This window comes from Equus quagga, chromosome 2, assembly GCF_021613505.1.
Source record: "Equus quagga isolate Etosha38 chromosome 2, UCLA_HA_Equagga_1.0, whole genome shotgun sequence".
Taxonomy (NCBI): domain Eukaryota; kingdom Metazoa; phylum Chordata; class Mammalia; order Perissodactyla; family Equidae; genus Equus; species Equus quagga.
Genome location: NC_060268.1, coordinates 23,263,399 through 23,277,742, shown reverse-complemented (window position 1 = coordinate 23,277,742; position 14,344 = coordinate 23,263,399). Strand labels below are relative to the sequence as shown.

General features: G+C 49.3%; 1 protein-coding gene across 1 annotated transcript; it reads right to left on the bottom strand.

The window, feature by feature from the left end:
- Nucleotides 1-2,767: 2,767 nt before the first annotated feature.
- LOC124234936 (granzyme B-like) lies at nt 2,768-5,950 on the bottom strand. The gene is made up of 5 exons (XM_046652587.1): nt 5,896-5,950; nt 4,610-4,757; nt 3,941-4,076; nt 3,476-3,736; nt 2,768-2,830 (listed from the first exon to the last, which is right to left on the bottom strand). Exons 1-5 carry the CDS (start codon nt 5,948-5,950, stop codon nt 2,768-2,770), a joined length of 663 nt encoding a protein of 220 aa, XP_046508543.1.
- Nucleotides 5,951-14,344: the final 8,394 nt, after the last annotated feature.

Here is a 14,344-nt window from a genome sequence, read left to right as displayed (position 1 = left end):
TCCTTTTTCTTTATTTCCATCAAGGAACCAGGTTCTCAGTACGTCTTCCAAGCAGGGATATTTTTTTTTGGCTCCGGATCAGAAGCTGTGTGTCCTCACTGCTCTGCCCTTGTGAAAGTGACTGCAGTCGTGAAGAGACTGTGTTGCTGCCTTCTTTGTGCACAACAAAGTGGGAAAGGCCGTGCCTGTGAGGGTTACATGATCCCAGAGTACATACCCCTTGTGGTTAGAGGGTAGTGTTGTGTGGGTTTGGAACAGGAGCTCAGAGCTGGAACGTATGCTCAGCTCCCAGGTCCTGCCCCATATGAGCAGCAAACCCTTGGAGAGATGGCTGCTGGGAGTGTTTCCTGAGCTGAGCCCAACACAGGGAGATCCTCATTCAGCAAAGGATCCTGTACTCTATGTTTGGGCTCTAAGCCAAAACCGTCCCAAAGTCAAAAAATCTGAGTGGTCTGGATACTATGGATGCAGCAGTAACCACAGTGGCCTAAGAGGAGAGGCCTTTCTCCAGTTTTCCAGACCATTTGAACCTCCCTAATTCTGGTTTGATTCTGTGCAGGCAGGAGGTACAGTAACCACAGGGATCATGTTTCCGAGCAGTCCGATTGGATGGGTGTTTAGAGTCTGACTCTAATTGCCTGCAGGCAAGTATGTAATACTGTTTTTCCTATGATCTGAAGTTGTACAATGACATTCCTACCTGCTACTTTTAAGACAAATGAAGGTAAGGCTGCCCTCTGTATGGGAGGAAGACATTTCCTCTACCCTCTCTGGGTTTGTCTGGCCGGAGAAGGAATTAAATTCATATGAGACAGAATAGTAGGAGAAAATTAAACAAAGCTTTATAACATGTATACATGGGAGTAGCTCAGGCAAGCTGAGCAACTCGCCAAAATGGCTGAAGCCCCCACCTTAAATATCATATCCAGCTAAAGACAAAGGAAGATGTTGGGGTTGGTGGGAGTCAGTTACAGGAGGTTACCAGACAAGCACACTAAGCAAATGCAGGTTTAAGTCCTTGCCTTCCCCATTGATTAAGAGTTTCTAGAGATAAGGTTGTCCCCCCTTCTCCTTGGTAGAGAGGGAGATATCTTTATAGATGGAGATTTCCTTTACGTTGTAAATGTCTCTTAAAGGGTAGGTAAATTCTACTTTTCACTTGCTTTCCTGTCTGCAAAGTAACCAGCACCAAATAATCATCATACCAAAGAGATATATGTTGGTGTGGCCAATTCCAGGCCCCCACACCTCACTGCACATCTCCCTCCCTATGGGCTGCTCTCTCCTCTAGGTTAAGATGATGCTCCAGTGGACAGAGTTTGGTGACTTTACCCCTAGAAACTAAATGACTGATGTCATTTACAAATCCCACCCATGAGATCTAGGCCATGTGGCCTCATGTGAGGAGGGAAGAAGATCTATATGATTTGGGTACAACTCACACGGTCAGTGTCCCTTGGTTTCAGATGGCAGAGGGTATTAGGTCCACTGTGGATCCCTAGTGCTGAGCACTCAGGTGCTCAATCAGGGTGTGTTTATTTATTGATGGAAAAATTGTGCTTTTCAGCCCTATTGCAGAGATGGTAGGGCTAACTCAAAAGGCTGAGACAGCCCTAGGTGCCAGTGAGGGGTCTTAGCTTAGAGGCCAGTGGTGACTAAGAGGAACAGGCTGAAAGGGACTCAGGTTATCAAGTGACTAGGTGGCCAATGCACTCTGAGCACTTGGGGGACACTGGGCTGGATGTGAGGGGTTGAGCTGGCCTTGCCAGGTGAGAGATGTGGCAGGGGCTCTAAAGAGACAGCCTGCCTGATGTGTCCTCCATGGGTCTGCCTGTTGCCAGCACAATCCTGGTCCCTTGTAGCCCTCTAGGACAGGGCATGAGCTGGGCTGACCTCTCAGGGGAGAGGCCCTGCTGGAAGCACACAGGGCTCTGGGTGTCTTAGGCAATGAGGCTATAAAGAAGTGGCCAACTCAGACCAGGCTTGGCTGAAGGGGACAAGAGTTGGTGGACACTGAGAACTCTCAGTGGAAAGCAGGGATTGAGAAGAAGGGGCAGCCAGGAGACTGGAGGCCAAGCTGGGCCCCAAGGTCACAGGAGGGCAGGGAGGAAACTCAGGCTGGATGAGAACGAGGAGCTTCTCCAGAGACCCACCCTGACTGCGCGCCAGCTCCCTGGCTGTGGGAGAGAACTGTCCTGCTCAGGCAGCCTCTCTCCTCCCCAGTGTGGGGGCTATGCCGTTGAGCTGCAGCCCCAGGCTTGCCTGCTTGGTGTCCGGGACCCATGGTGTCCTCCCCCTTTCTTTCTGCCATCTAACACAGGGAAGGAGGTAAGAAGTTCACCCTGAGCCCCAGGACCAGAGAGGTTCATGTTTTCTCCTGATGATGCTCAGCTGCTGCCCTGGATGAAGGGCAGGCCCAGAGAAAGGTGAGGGTTAGAAGGAGCTGGGTAACAGTTTTGCATGAGGTTTGGGGGAGGTGGTGGTGGTAGGGGGAAGAAGAGGAAGCAGAAAACAGCAGATTTGTGTCATTAACCTTCTAAGGACAGAGTTAGTGCCTTTGAACGAGGGTCAGTGATAAAATCTGAATGCAGCCCTTCCCACTCAGCTCAGAGACATTTATTTAGTTGCTGGTGACATTCTGGATCAGCTCCAGAGAAGGTGGGCTGATTCCTACAGTTAGAGGCTTTTCATAGGATTTCATGGTTTCCTTTATCCAGGGCAGGAACCTTGAGAGTTTGATGAAGACCCGTGGAGGTGTCCCATCAATTCACCCACCGAGGGCAATGCCCTGGATCACGTTCTTATAGCTGAGAGGTCTCCCAGTGTCCCCCTGTGGACAGAGAGTGAGAGGACTGAGTCCATGCTCCCTGATACTGCCCACCTGCATCCCAAGCGCCCTCTCAGAGAAGGCCGCCAGGTGTGGCCTCCATGTGGTAGATCAGAGAGCAGGGCAGGGCCCTGTGGGCCCCCTCAGCTGCCCAGTCCTGACCCTGGACATTGTTCTAGCTTCATTTCACTCAAAGGGCAGCTCCCTCTCCTCCACCAGGTCCTGGATTATCTCCTCAAAGGGCGCTGTGGGACTCTGCTTCATTCTACTCTTTAAGGACATGGAAGCAGGTAGGTGAGGCTGACACTCAGCACGGAGGGTGAGCCACTTAACCAAGATGGGAGCCAGCTCTGAGGAGCCACCTGGTTTGACTGCTGCACACCCAGGGAGCAGTTTTCTAACACCTGTGCCTGGCATGGGGCAGGGTGTTGTAAATTCATCTTCCGGATGGAGCATCATGTTTGGATGCATCTCAGGCCCCTGGTAGGCTCCCAGAACGCCTGTGACTCCTCACTCCCGTTCCTCCCCCCTTCTCTTCCCAGGAGAAAGATCAGAGTCTAGGGGGTGGAGGAGTCCCTACAGCTTGGGTCTCCAGGTCCCGAAACACCCCTCTGTCCAAAGCCGAGCTAGGCAGATGCCCAGTCTCACCTCAGAGGAAGTCTTCCTTTCCTTCAGGTCCCCCACGCACAGCAGAGTGGTACTGTTGTAATGATCATGTAAGCAGGATTCACACACCTGGTCCTGCTGCACAGTCAGCTCCACCTCCCACAGTGTGTTGGAAATTATGCCTTTTAGGGCCATTAGCCTCCAACCGGCCACACGGCACACCTCTCTGGGCCTCACCTGGGCTGTGCCCCTGGGCAGGATGAGGGACCACACAGCTGCAGTCAGCTTGGCCTTTCTCTCTAGCTGATGAGAAGAGGTAAGGAAGTCCAGCTCAGCCACTGTCCTCCTGAGCCTGGACACAGTGATAGGGCTGCACTGACTTCCCTCTCCTCTGAGCCACTGGGACTAGTCAGGTGGCCGGGATGGAAAGGAGGGAAGGGACAGGTCCCAGTGGGAGGGGAAACAATCTGGACCCAGGACAGCAAGAGCAGCAGGGAGGATCCCTACCTTTAGTATCATGATGTCACTGAAGTATTCATTAGGAATATAGTCTGGGTGGCAGATGGCTCCTTTCGCAGGGATGACCTGCCAGGTCCACTCTTGATTCAGGATGTCGTGAGCCCCCAGAGTCACCCTGATTGAGCTGCATAGAAAGGAGAGTGGGGATGTGGGGGCAATGGGTTGCAGGAGATCCAGCCCTGGAGCCATGATGGGAGGGTGCCAGCCGGGGCAGGGCAAGGCTGCAGCTAGGGGAAATCGAGACCACTGGAGGGCCCGGTTCTGAGTGACTGTGTGGCCCATGCTTCTCAAGGACACTGAGAGGAGGGCTTCTGGAAGCTTTCTCTTGCCCTCAGGCAATATTGTGAAGGGACTCTGAGTTTGCCTGTTGACAAGAATGCATGCTTTCATCCTCCACAGTTGCTTTAGTTGGCCAGTGTAGTCTCTCTTCTCAATTGAGCCCCTTGCTCTCACCTCTGACCCTCGGACTGCAAAGCTTCCCTGTCCCATTTCTCACTTTCCCTGGCCCAGTCACGCTCTCAGATGGCTCCTCGCAAGATCTTTTCTGGCACTGAGTTACCAGAAGCTGAGGGAGCTCCCCTCGGCTGCTGTCCATGGGCAGAGGACAGGAGTCCCTGTTGGGGTCTCAGGAGGTGTCAGCTGTCTGTGGCTCCTCACCGTCCCCAGCAGTGAGCAGCCGTCAGAACAACGTCCAATTCCACGAGGACACTGCCACACGTCTTGGCCATCTTCTTCATGGGAACCTGAATCAATGCCATGTAGGGGTGGGAGTGGGGCCTGACCTCATGTCCTCCGATGATGACTCCTGAAAGGAAAAACTGGAAGATGCACCTTCTGGAAGCAGCTGTGGTAAGGAGGGAAGGCTCCAGAATGTGGCGATTGGGGGTGAGGTCTACAACGCCCTGCAGACACCAGGCGAGAGTCATCCCAGGTTCTCCCTGGAGCAGAATAACCTTTTCGGAATGTGGAGCCTCCAAAGCCCCTGTGAGAAAGCGGAGGATGGTGCTTCTTGTCTTTGTCCTGCTTGAGACCACGTATGGGAGGGATGAGAGCTGTCTTCACAATGGTGGAGCCCCAGGGGATTGTGGACAGGGCTCTGCTGACGCCTTCTGTGTCAGGGAGTTTCCCAACCCTTCTGAGCCTTTGCTAAGGTCCTGACTGGTGCCCGTATCTAACAATCTGTCCATGAGCTTATGGAGTTGGATTTTCTACAATCCTCATGTCCTATAGGCTAACCTGTCCTGGGATCTCAGTGAAAATATTTTGACTGTGTGAATGAATGGCCTTCACTTAGCTTTCTGCTGAGGTTTGGTGGGGAACGTGCTTGTAGGATTGAAGGCCATCATCATGTAGGGAGGGCCCTGTGTGGAGCAGCCTATGGCTTGGGAAGGCGGGGGGCAGTGGGGTGGAAAATGGGGTCCCTGGGCCTCTGGCAGAGCCAAAGCAACAGGAGAGCCCTGCATGCAGTCACCCAGCCCCTTCTGAGATCCACTGCTTCCCGGGTTCCAATCCTCGGAGGGGTGAGGGGATGAGGGCACCAAGAAGTGAAACTGTTTCTTTAGCTGGTTCCAGTGACAGTTCCACTACTGCAGCAGGTTTGTCTGATCTGTCCTTTCCTGAGTTGGAGTGAGGGATTTTAACTACTTATCTTTTAGAGCTCCATTTCCTCTGCCAAATGCCTTTCTATGAATAGCCCACTTTCCAATTGATAAGAGAGAAGCTCACACACTAAATCTTTTAGTGAACATCCTGCCTTCCCGTCGTGCTTGTTGTGTGTCTATGCAGCATCAGTCTTGTTAGTCCGTTTGGGCTGGGAGGTGGGTTATACAAAATGTTTGGTCTGAAATTGAGGAAAATCAGTGACTGTGCTTGGTAGAAGGGTCAGGAGTCCAGAGGGTTTTCTGAGATGGGCTGGACCCTGTAGCATGGGGATGGTCACTCACCTATTGCAGGCTCGGGGGGCAGAAGAAAGGCCAACAAGAGCAGGAGTGGCTGCATCTTCCTTGAAAGGCTGCCCAGGTCAGAGCTGTTGGTCATTATTCCTTCTAAATACTTGGTCAGGGAGAGGAAGGCAGGGCTGTGGCCCAGGACCTTACAGACCTCCTCCATCTGTGCTGCTGGTTATCCTGCATCATCTGCAAGGTGATTTGTCGAAGGTCTCTGGCTTTGGGTAGGTGACAGAAGCAGTCTCACCACACTTCCACTCCCTGTGCTGAGTCACAAAGTGAAAGGAACAAGAAAGAACAAGAAAGGGCAGCCTTTGTTGCAGCCAGTAGAGGAGCTGGACCCTGGGGGGCCCTAAGTGACGGAATCAAGAATGTTTCTTTTTCTCACCTCTTGGCTCTTTTTCCATCCTGATGAAGTCATGAATAATTATTTAGAAAGCTAACTCCAGGGAGATGAGCGTGATGGCTCCTCCACTTGAGAAGATGGCGGTCAGCTGGGGTAGACTGAGAATCGGTGGTACCAGCTGGTAAAGGCTGTAGTGGGGGTCTGCTTGGTGGTGGGAGATAGAGTCTGGACCTGCCTCAATAGCATCTAGAGCTGGACACACCCAAACCCCAACTGGTGAGCCCACTTCCTCTCTGGCCACCAGTCTAGGCTTGTATTTTGGAATATTTAGAATCCCCTCTTTCAATGTAAATATTCTGTGACAAACAGAGCTTCTCTTATCCCATGATTTTGAGCCAAGTTCCTGGACTTGATATTCCGTGGACCAAAACAAACCATCAGTGGGTCTGTCAGAATTGAGGGGCCTGATTGGTTTATGCTTGGGTCTTGTAGCACGAGGTGGGGACTGTTACCCATATCATAGTGCCTGGGATCTGGGGAGAGGGTTCATCTCAACAGATGCGGGTCACTCTTGCCAGGAGATGGGGAAGTGGATGCCAATTGTCCTAATAATTCCTAAGCACTAAGGAGTCTGTCTTGGGTGCAGTGAACCACGGCTCTGATGTCCCTGTGCCTAACAGTTATAAATATTTGCAAACAGATTATCCCAACACTCTCACCAGTGTGACGAGAGGTGTAGGAGTCATGGAAGGGGAGGCATCATGAGTTCTAACAGCCTAACCCCAGTTCTGCTGAAGGAACAGCATCCTATGAAGACATAGAAAACAGAGGAAGGCAACCTGCTTAAGCGTTAAGGATGAAGATGACCGGGTGGTGGAATTCTCAGGAATTTTAGTGTTATTATTGCTATTTTCTGCTTCTACTGTTTTTCTCTATGAGTATTAATACTTTTCCACTCAGCATTCATTTTCCCGTAGTCAAACACACCAATGGACGGCAGGCATTCAGCAGACTACTTCTTTATGGTCTACCTTCTCTAAGGTGGATGTTTTAAAAATGAGGTTACTTTTCTGAATCCATTCTTATACAAAACAGACATTCCTGATAGACAGAAGAAATATTTACTCAATATGCTATAGGCTCTAGCATATTATGTTGAATGAAGAAGGAATAAACGATTTCCACTCTAGAGATGGGAGTTTATTAATTCCCTGGCAGCCTCCCCTCTCCTCCACTCTGCCGGGGGCAGTTCTGGCCTCTGTCCCTGAAAAGATGGACAGATCAAACTTGGGGGTACCTGAGTCTGGTCATGCCATCTGAAGTATTGTTCTTTTCTCCAGGTGTAGAAAGCTCAAGATCCTGGTGAAGCTATGTCGAAGCTTCCCATTCTTTCTTGCATAGGAGTCAACGCCCTTGGCCACATTGTTCCACATGAGTGTGCCCCCGGAGTCCCTCTGTGTACAGAGAAGTGTGAAGTCTCAGTCAGAGCCCTCTGGCTTCACACTGCTCTCAGCATCCTTTTCTCCCTGGGGCTCTCCTAACCCCCTCTGAGGGCCCAGCTGTTCAGAGGGGTAGAGGCGGAGTGGTCACCATTCACCTTGGCTCTGAGTTTCAGGGGGATTGGTGGATCCCCTGTGATCCACCTGCATCATGAACCTGTGTCCTGGCTGTGTCCTCTCTCCAGCTACACCCAGTCCTAGGCCCTTGTCTTGTTGCCCATGGACAAAGGTCAGGAGATTGGCTGGAGGGAGATGCCTGGGTTAAACCTGCTAGGAACAGCAAGCCTCCATCCATGAGTGGACCCAGGTCAACCATTGGTTGTTGAGTGAGAGAAGTCCTGGCAATGTCACCCCAGCATCACTATGTCCCTGGGGCAAGGATGGGAAGATTCTTTTCTCCTTAGGCTTGCAGCAGCCTTCTTGTCCTTAGGCTTCCCCACACACAGCTGGGTGGAGTTTTTGTAGTTTTTGAAGAGGTCCTTGCACTTCTGCTCATTCTGCATGTCTAGATCCACCTCCCGGAGTGTGTTTGCCTTTTTACTACTTGCCACTTGTCCCCAGACTACCACACTGCACCCCTGCCATGGCCTCACCTAGTCCTGCCTCTGTGACAGGGCGGTGGTCTTCACAGCCGAGTTGAGGTGAGACTTGTTTTGCAGCTGCTCAGAAAGGTGAAAGACGGCCGTTCGGGTCGCACCCTTCTGCTGGTCTCAGATCCACAGGTGAGGTTGTCTCCACTCCCTGCTCGAAGTCTCCCAAGTCCCCTCCTATTACATAGGCCCAGGAGAGCAGACAGTTTGGAGGAGAGCAGGGGACTTAGACCATGAATGATCTGTCTGCTCCCTTGTGAACTGTGCAATTGCACCTGAAATTCAGCAAGATGCTGCTTTCAGTAGCATGATGTCATTGACCTTTGAATGATCAACATAATCCTTGTGAGGGAAGGCTTTTAGCACAGGAATGACCTGCTGGCTATGTTCCATTTTTCCGATTTTGTGAGCACCCAGGATCACACTTCTTTTTCTCTAAAGAAAAGGTGGATTGGGTAAATCACAGGAGTTACAACTCAGTCTCTGAAAGGCAGGTTGAAGTTCCAGCCTAAGGCACACCTGCAGCTGAATCAGATAGGGAGGACGGGATAGTGGACAGTGTCACCTTTCTTGGCTGGACAGCAGTGACCCAACCTGGTTCTTCAGCAGCCTGTTTTCCATCCAGATGTCTCTCCACGCAGTCCACCCCTGAATCCCACACTCACTGTGTCCTGGTCTCAGCAGATTGGTCACTGGCTCTGTGTGCTCAGTGACTTTGCTAAGTTCCAAGCCTTGAGATGCTACCATGGAATCCCAGGAATATAAGGACTCATTTGTGCTCCTCACCTTCCATTACTGTCACAATGTTGTCTTGTACGAGGACCCCCCACATCTACTCCCACCATCTATGTTATTGTTGGAAAGTACACAGGCCATGTAGGGCGAGGACTGTGGTCTGGCCTCTCTGCCCCATCTGATCTTCCCTGAAAGGGAAAATTGCCCTGGATCTCTGTGTTCATGGCAAACATAGGCCGAGCACTGCCTGGTGGCCTAAACCCATGGGATGTTCAGAGGCTGAGGTGGTTGGAGTGTCCTCAGGGACCCAACACAAGGAGAGGGGACTGCAGGCTTCAGAGGGCATCTGGCGGGCTTGCAGCATGACTTGTTTCCTGGCTTAGTTCTCCGTTTCCTTCTGTAGAGATGAGGCGCTCAGCCCTTGTTCTGGAGCAAACTTACTTTAAATACATGTTAATGGGACTCTCCTAGAAGACCTACAAATTGATATCTCTGATGTAGCCTGGTGAATTGGTCCTCAAGTTGTTCAGACTCCTGTGATACGCTTACCTCTAGAATGGGTCTGGTCGTAGACTTGAACATTTTATGCTCCTGGAGCCGAATACTCTGGTTTCTTTCTTCCCCCTGTGGCTCAGGCACATACTACAAATCCCATAAATGCTTGCTGGGTGCAGGAATGAACAGTCCTCAAATCTGCTTTGGTCAACAGCAGAGGAGGAGTGGTTTGAATACAATCTGAACTTCATCACAGCTTTAACTTTCTAAGTCACCCAGAAGGCAGAATACAAATGATGGGATATCAGAGGGAGATGGGGAAATGGGCTGGAGGGGCCTGGGTTGCAGCCAGTCTCCACTAGGGAGGTGGGGGCAGTAGTGAGGCAACACTCTGATGGTTGTGTTAAGTTCTGGACATCTGCCCTGGGAGAGCTGAGTGGCTCCGAAGAATAGGGAGAAGGTGAAAGTGACACCTAGGAAATGGAGTATTAGCTAGTTCTTATGTTCTTCATCCATACAATAGCTCCAGGCATACATTACCACTGGTAGCTTTCGAGAATGGAGAATGTTATAGCACTCATTTTCAGCTTTCCTCTTCCACTAGAATCATGTGTTATCCTAATACTAAGTCATTTTCCAGGTGACAAGGATGTGACCCTTGGGGGGAGAAGACCCACCAGGTGTCCTTAGGAGGAGCTTTCTTTTCTGTAGTTTCTCCACACTGCATAGCCAGTGACAGATCCGGGGATCAGCCAATTTCTGGGAATGGACTGAGGCAAGGAAGGATATAATGGCAGCCTCACCGGGACACTGTGAAAGTGTCAGTGTTGGAATAAGCCAGGCCTCTGATTCTTCACAGGGCACTAACCTCCTTCAGCCCTGGAGGGTAGGAGATTGGCCAACCAGAACAGGGCAGCAGCATCTTCTCGGAAAGGTTGATCAGGTCTGAAGTGGTGTGTGCCTTCTCCTCTCAGGCTTTTCAATCTTAGAGGTGCAGGAAGAAGGAGCCGGCTCAGTGTCCACCAATTTCCTCCCAGTTTTATTGATTCTCAAGATAAAATCTTTCCTTAAATTCTTCTTCCCGTCACTCAGACTGGGCTGTTCGGTGAGGGTTTTGCAAGAGCCACAATCTTAGGAGACCACATTCTCCAGGAGAAAATCCTGGACTCCTTTAGTGGAGATCGGGCTTTCTGCAGGCTTTGGGATTAGCCTAAGTGAGACCCTCCAAGAGTCTGAATATGACAACAGTATGCCTTGAATTTGTAATTAGGCAAATGGGTACTTTCTAAAACAACATACATCTGTCCAATCCTACTCTTTGTAGAGCTTCATTGTTTGTTTTCTTTAAAGATTTTATTTCTTTCCTTTTTCTCCCCAAAGCCACCAGTACATAGTTGTATATTCTTCATTGTGGGCCCTTCTAGTTGTGGTATGTGGGACTCTGCCTCAGTGTGGTTTGATGAGCAGTGCCACGTCCGCGCCCAGGATTGGAACCAAGGAAACTCTGGGCCGCCTGCAGCGGAGCTCGCGAACTTAACCACTGGGCCATGGGGCCAGCCCCAGCTTCACTGTTTTTTTAACCGAAGAATTTTTCTTTTTGTACAAATGCGAAAGTGCCAGCACTGGTCTCTCTTAAAACACACTTGCCAAGAGCCCAGTTGTCCATCAACTGCTTGGTAGTTTCAGGCAACTTCAAACTGTTAGGCATGAGAGTGAGGAGCAGAGATTGGGGATGAAGTACAGATGGGGCATTGATGAGAGTGCTAGGAAGAGAAGGTATTGACAGAATAGGAGAGCTTGAGAGGAGGGGTTTGACTGAGAAATGCATTTGAGGTCACTCCGTGGTCCCAGGTTATCCTGATAAAGCTAATGTTGTTCTCAACTTCTTGATATTTCAAAGCTTTAAAGGCCCCACTGTTAAAGTAGGTGGGGCCGTGCAGATAGAGACTGAAAGAGGAGAAACAAAGCATTGTCATTCATTCTGAGTTCCCTTAGTCACTCCTGTCCCACCTGGCACAGGTATTCTGACACAGCAGTGAAGATTGTGATGTAGGCAAAGTTTCTGCCCCTGAGGCTGCCCATCCCTGGTGAGGAACCTGGCATGGTTGCTCTCAGAGCTCTCTGCACACAAATGCTAGGAGGCTCTTTCCTTTCAGACAGGTGAAATTTCAAGTTATGATGCTACTTAGAATACAAGAATTGAGCATGAAAGTTTAAATTCTTTTTCTTTGTTCTTATATAATTTAATACAGATATGAGAAGACTTCTCAAGTCTTTCTCAAACTGGCATAATGCTTATGCTGCTTTTGCATCTGTTGGGTCAGTCATTACCCAGAAGTTGGAACATGCCAAGTGTCTTCTCATTTTCATTCTCTATCCCAGATGTGGCTCTTGCTTTTAGGAGATATCATTGTTCCCTTCATTTGATGACTTAGGCCTCCTCCCCACCCTCGATTTGGAAACTCCAATCTGTTTAGCAATGTTGAAGTGATTTATTAATGAATTGCATGTTAACACGTTGGGTTATTAAGTACCTATTAAATAATATTTATGAAGTCTTGGAAGCATAGAAAATCAAAGATGATGGAATGTAATTTTGGCCCAAAGTAGGTATTTACCATTTGAGTGCATCTTGTCAAGAGACCCATGAGAGTTCTTACAATTGCTGTAGCTGGTTTCTTGCACGTTTGGCTGCGCTATCACATTTTTTCTGATAATTTTCCTCTGAGGTATTGGAGGCTACCTTGGGTTACATGTCTACTCCACAAGTGACTCAGACCCCTGAGAGTACCCCCTGGATACAGATCATATTGGCAAGCAGTGGCCCCTCTCTGCTCTCCTTTTGCCCCTCTTGGCCTCCTGTCTCATCTGACCGACACCTAGCTGATCATGACTCTGCTGCTCTGACCAAGGGCAGAAGGCACCTGTGCCTGTGCTTAGCCATCGTGTCTGGAGAGAAGCTCGCCTGCTCTTGTGAGGTTCTCATTAATAAGTTTGTAATGGCTTTAGAACTTTTCAGTGAACAGAAAGAGCAAAGAAAGAAGAGAAGTGTACAGAGTGTCAGGGATGTGTGGGACACCATACGCAATATGCATATAATGGGAGTCCCAGAAGGAGAGAAGAGAGAGAAAGGACAAGAAAAAAATTTGAAGAAACAATGGCTGAAAATTTCTCAATTTTGGTGTAAATAGACCCCAATCAAACCATAATCCTTAATGTACACCCAGAAGACGCTCAAGAAACTTGAAGGACAATAAAGTACCGTAGAAGAATGGGCCAGATCTCCCGCCTTCCTCCCTCCCTTCTACCCTAGATCTCATGGTCTCATTTCCAGCCGAGCCCTCTCTCCAGACAGACGTCTGGCTCCTTCTCCCCACAGTTGTTGCTTCTATGTCGTGTTAGTGGGGGAAGTGCTGGTGTGCATCTACTTCTGAGACTGTGACAACAACCAAACATTACGCCTTTCTACTTGACTTAGAAACCTGAATGCTCAAAAGGAAAATGTAGCTCCAACAATGCCATATATGTGCAGAGGAGATCGCTGCCCACTTTCTACAAGAAGTGTTTTCTACCATTAGAGATTTATTCCTCTTGTATTACAAGAGATTCATTTTTACGACTACTTTTTAAATCGTGGTAAAATACATTGAACATAAAATTTAGCCATCAACATTTTTTTGTTTATGTGAAGAAGATTGGCCTTAAGCTAACATCTGTGCCAATCTTACTCTATTTTGCATGTGGGGTGCTGCCATTGCATGGCTTAATGAGAGGTGTGTAGGTCCATGCCCAGGATTGCAACCTGCAAACTCCTGGTTGTCAAAGCAGAGTAAGTGACCCTAACCACTATACCACTGGGCCAACCCCTATTAACCATTCTTAAGTGTACAGTTCAGTGGCATGAGGTACATTCACATTCTTGTGCAACCATCACCAGTATCCATCTCCAGAACTTTTCCATCTTCCCAAATTGAAACTCTGAACCCAAGAAACAGGAACTTCACATTGCCCTCTCCCGCTAGTCCCAGGGAATCAGCATTCTTCTTGGTGTCTGCATCAATTTCCAAGAGATAATTTTGTAAATGCAAGAGCTTTGAGCATGGTCTCCTCTTCAGATTTACCTGTTTTTTATGAATTGGACCTTACTAGGAAGTAGATAAACTAATAAGAAGAATTATTATTTTAACTAGTAATACAAGCAGAGTTTTGAAGAGAAGTGGAAGGAGAGAGGACGATCTGGGCAGGGGCAAGCGATGGCACACAAGCCTGCCTGAATTCATCCTTCTGCCCCTGACCACCAAGAGGAAGCTGAGGTTCCTCCTAACATCTCCTGAATGTGTTCAGGTGGGAGAGAGAGGCCTGGCTCTCCACACTTTTGAGTATTTTGGAAGATAAAGAGAGATGAGAAGAAAATTCCTCATCTGGACGGGGTATTAAAGGCATCAGGGAAAACGGAGAGGTGCTTGAGCCTCCTGAGGGCCTTTGTTCTTATTTCCAAGGAAAGACTAGCCCAAACAAAGAGTGACTGTGCACTGCTCCTCTGGTCTTTCTACAAAACTCCCTGCCCTGAGAAGTGTGAATATAAGCGGCATTGCCTCCAGAAACCACATCCCTAGTGCTGATCCTCAGGGAGCTGCTCAGTAGGGTGGAGGATGGGATCTTCTTCCACTTGTCTGGTCTCATTCACTACTTGACAGGTTAGCTTGGCATTAGGTCTGAGAAATCTCAACTTGAGGATGGGTCTGTGGGGTCCTGGTCTGGTGCTCTGAGGAGAATTCTAG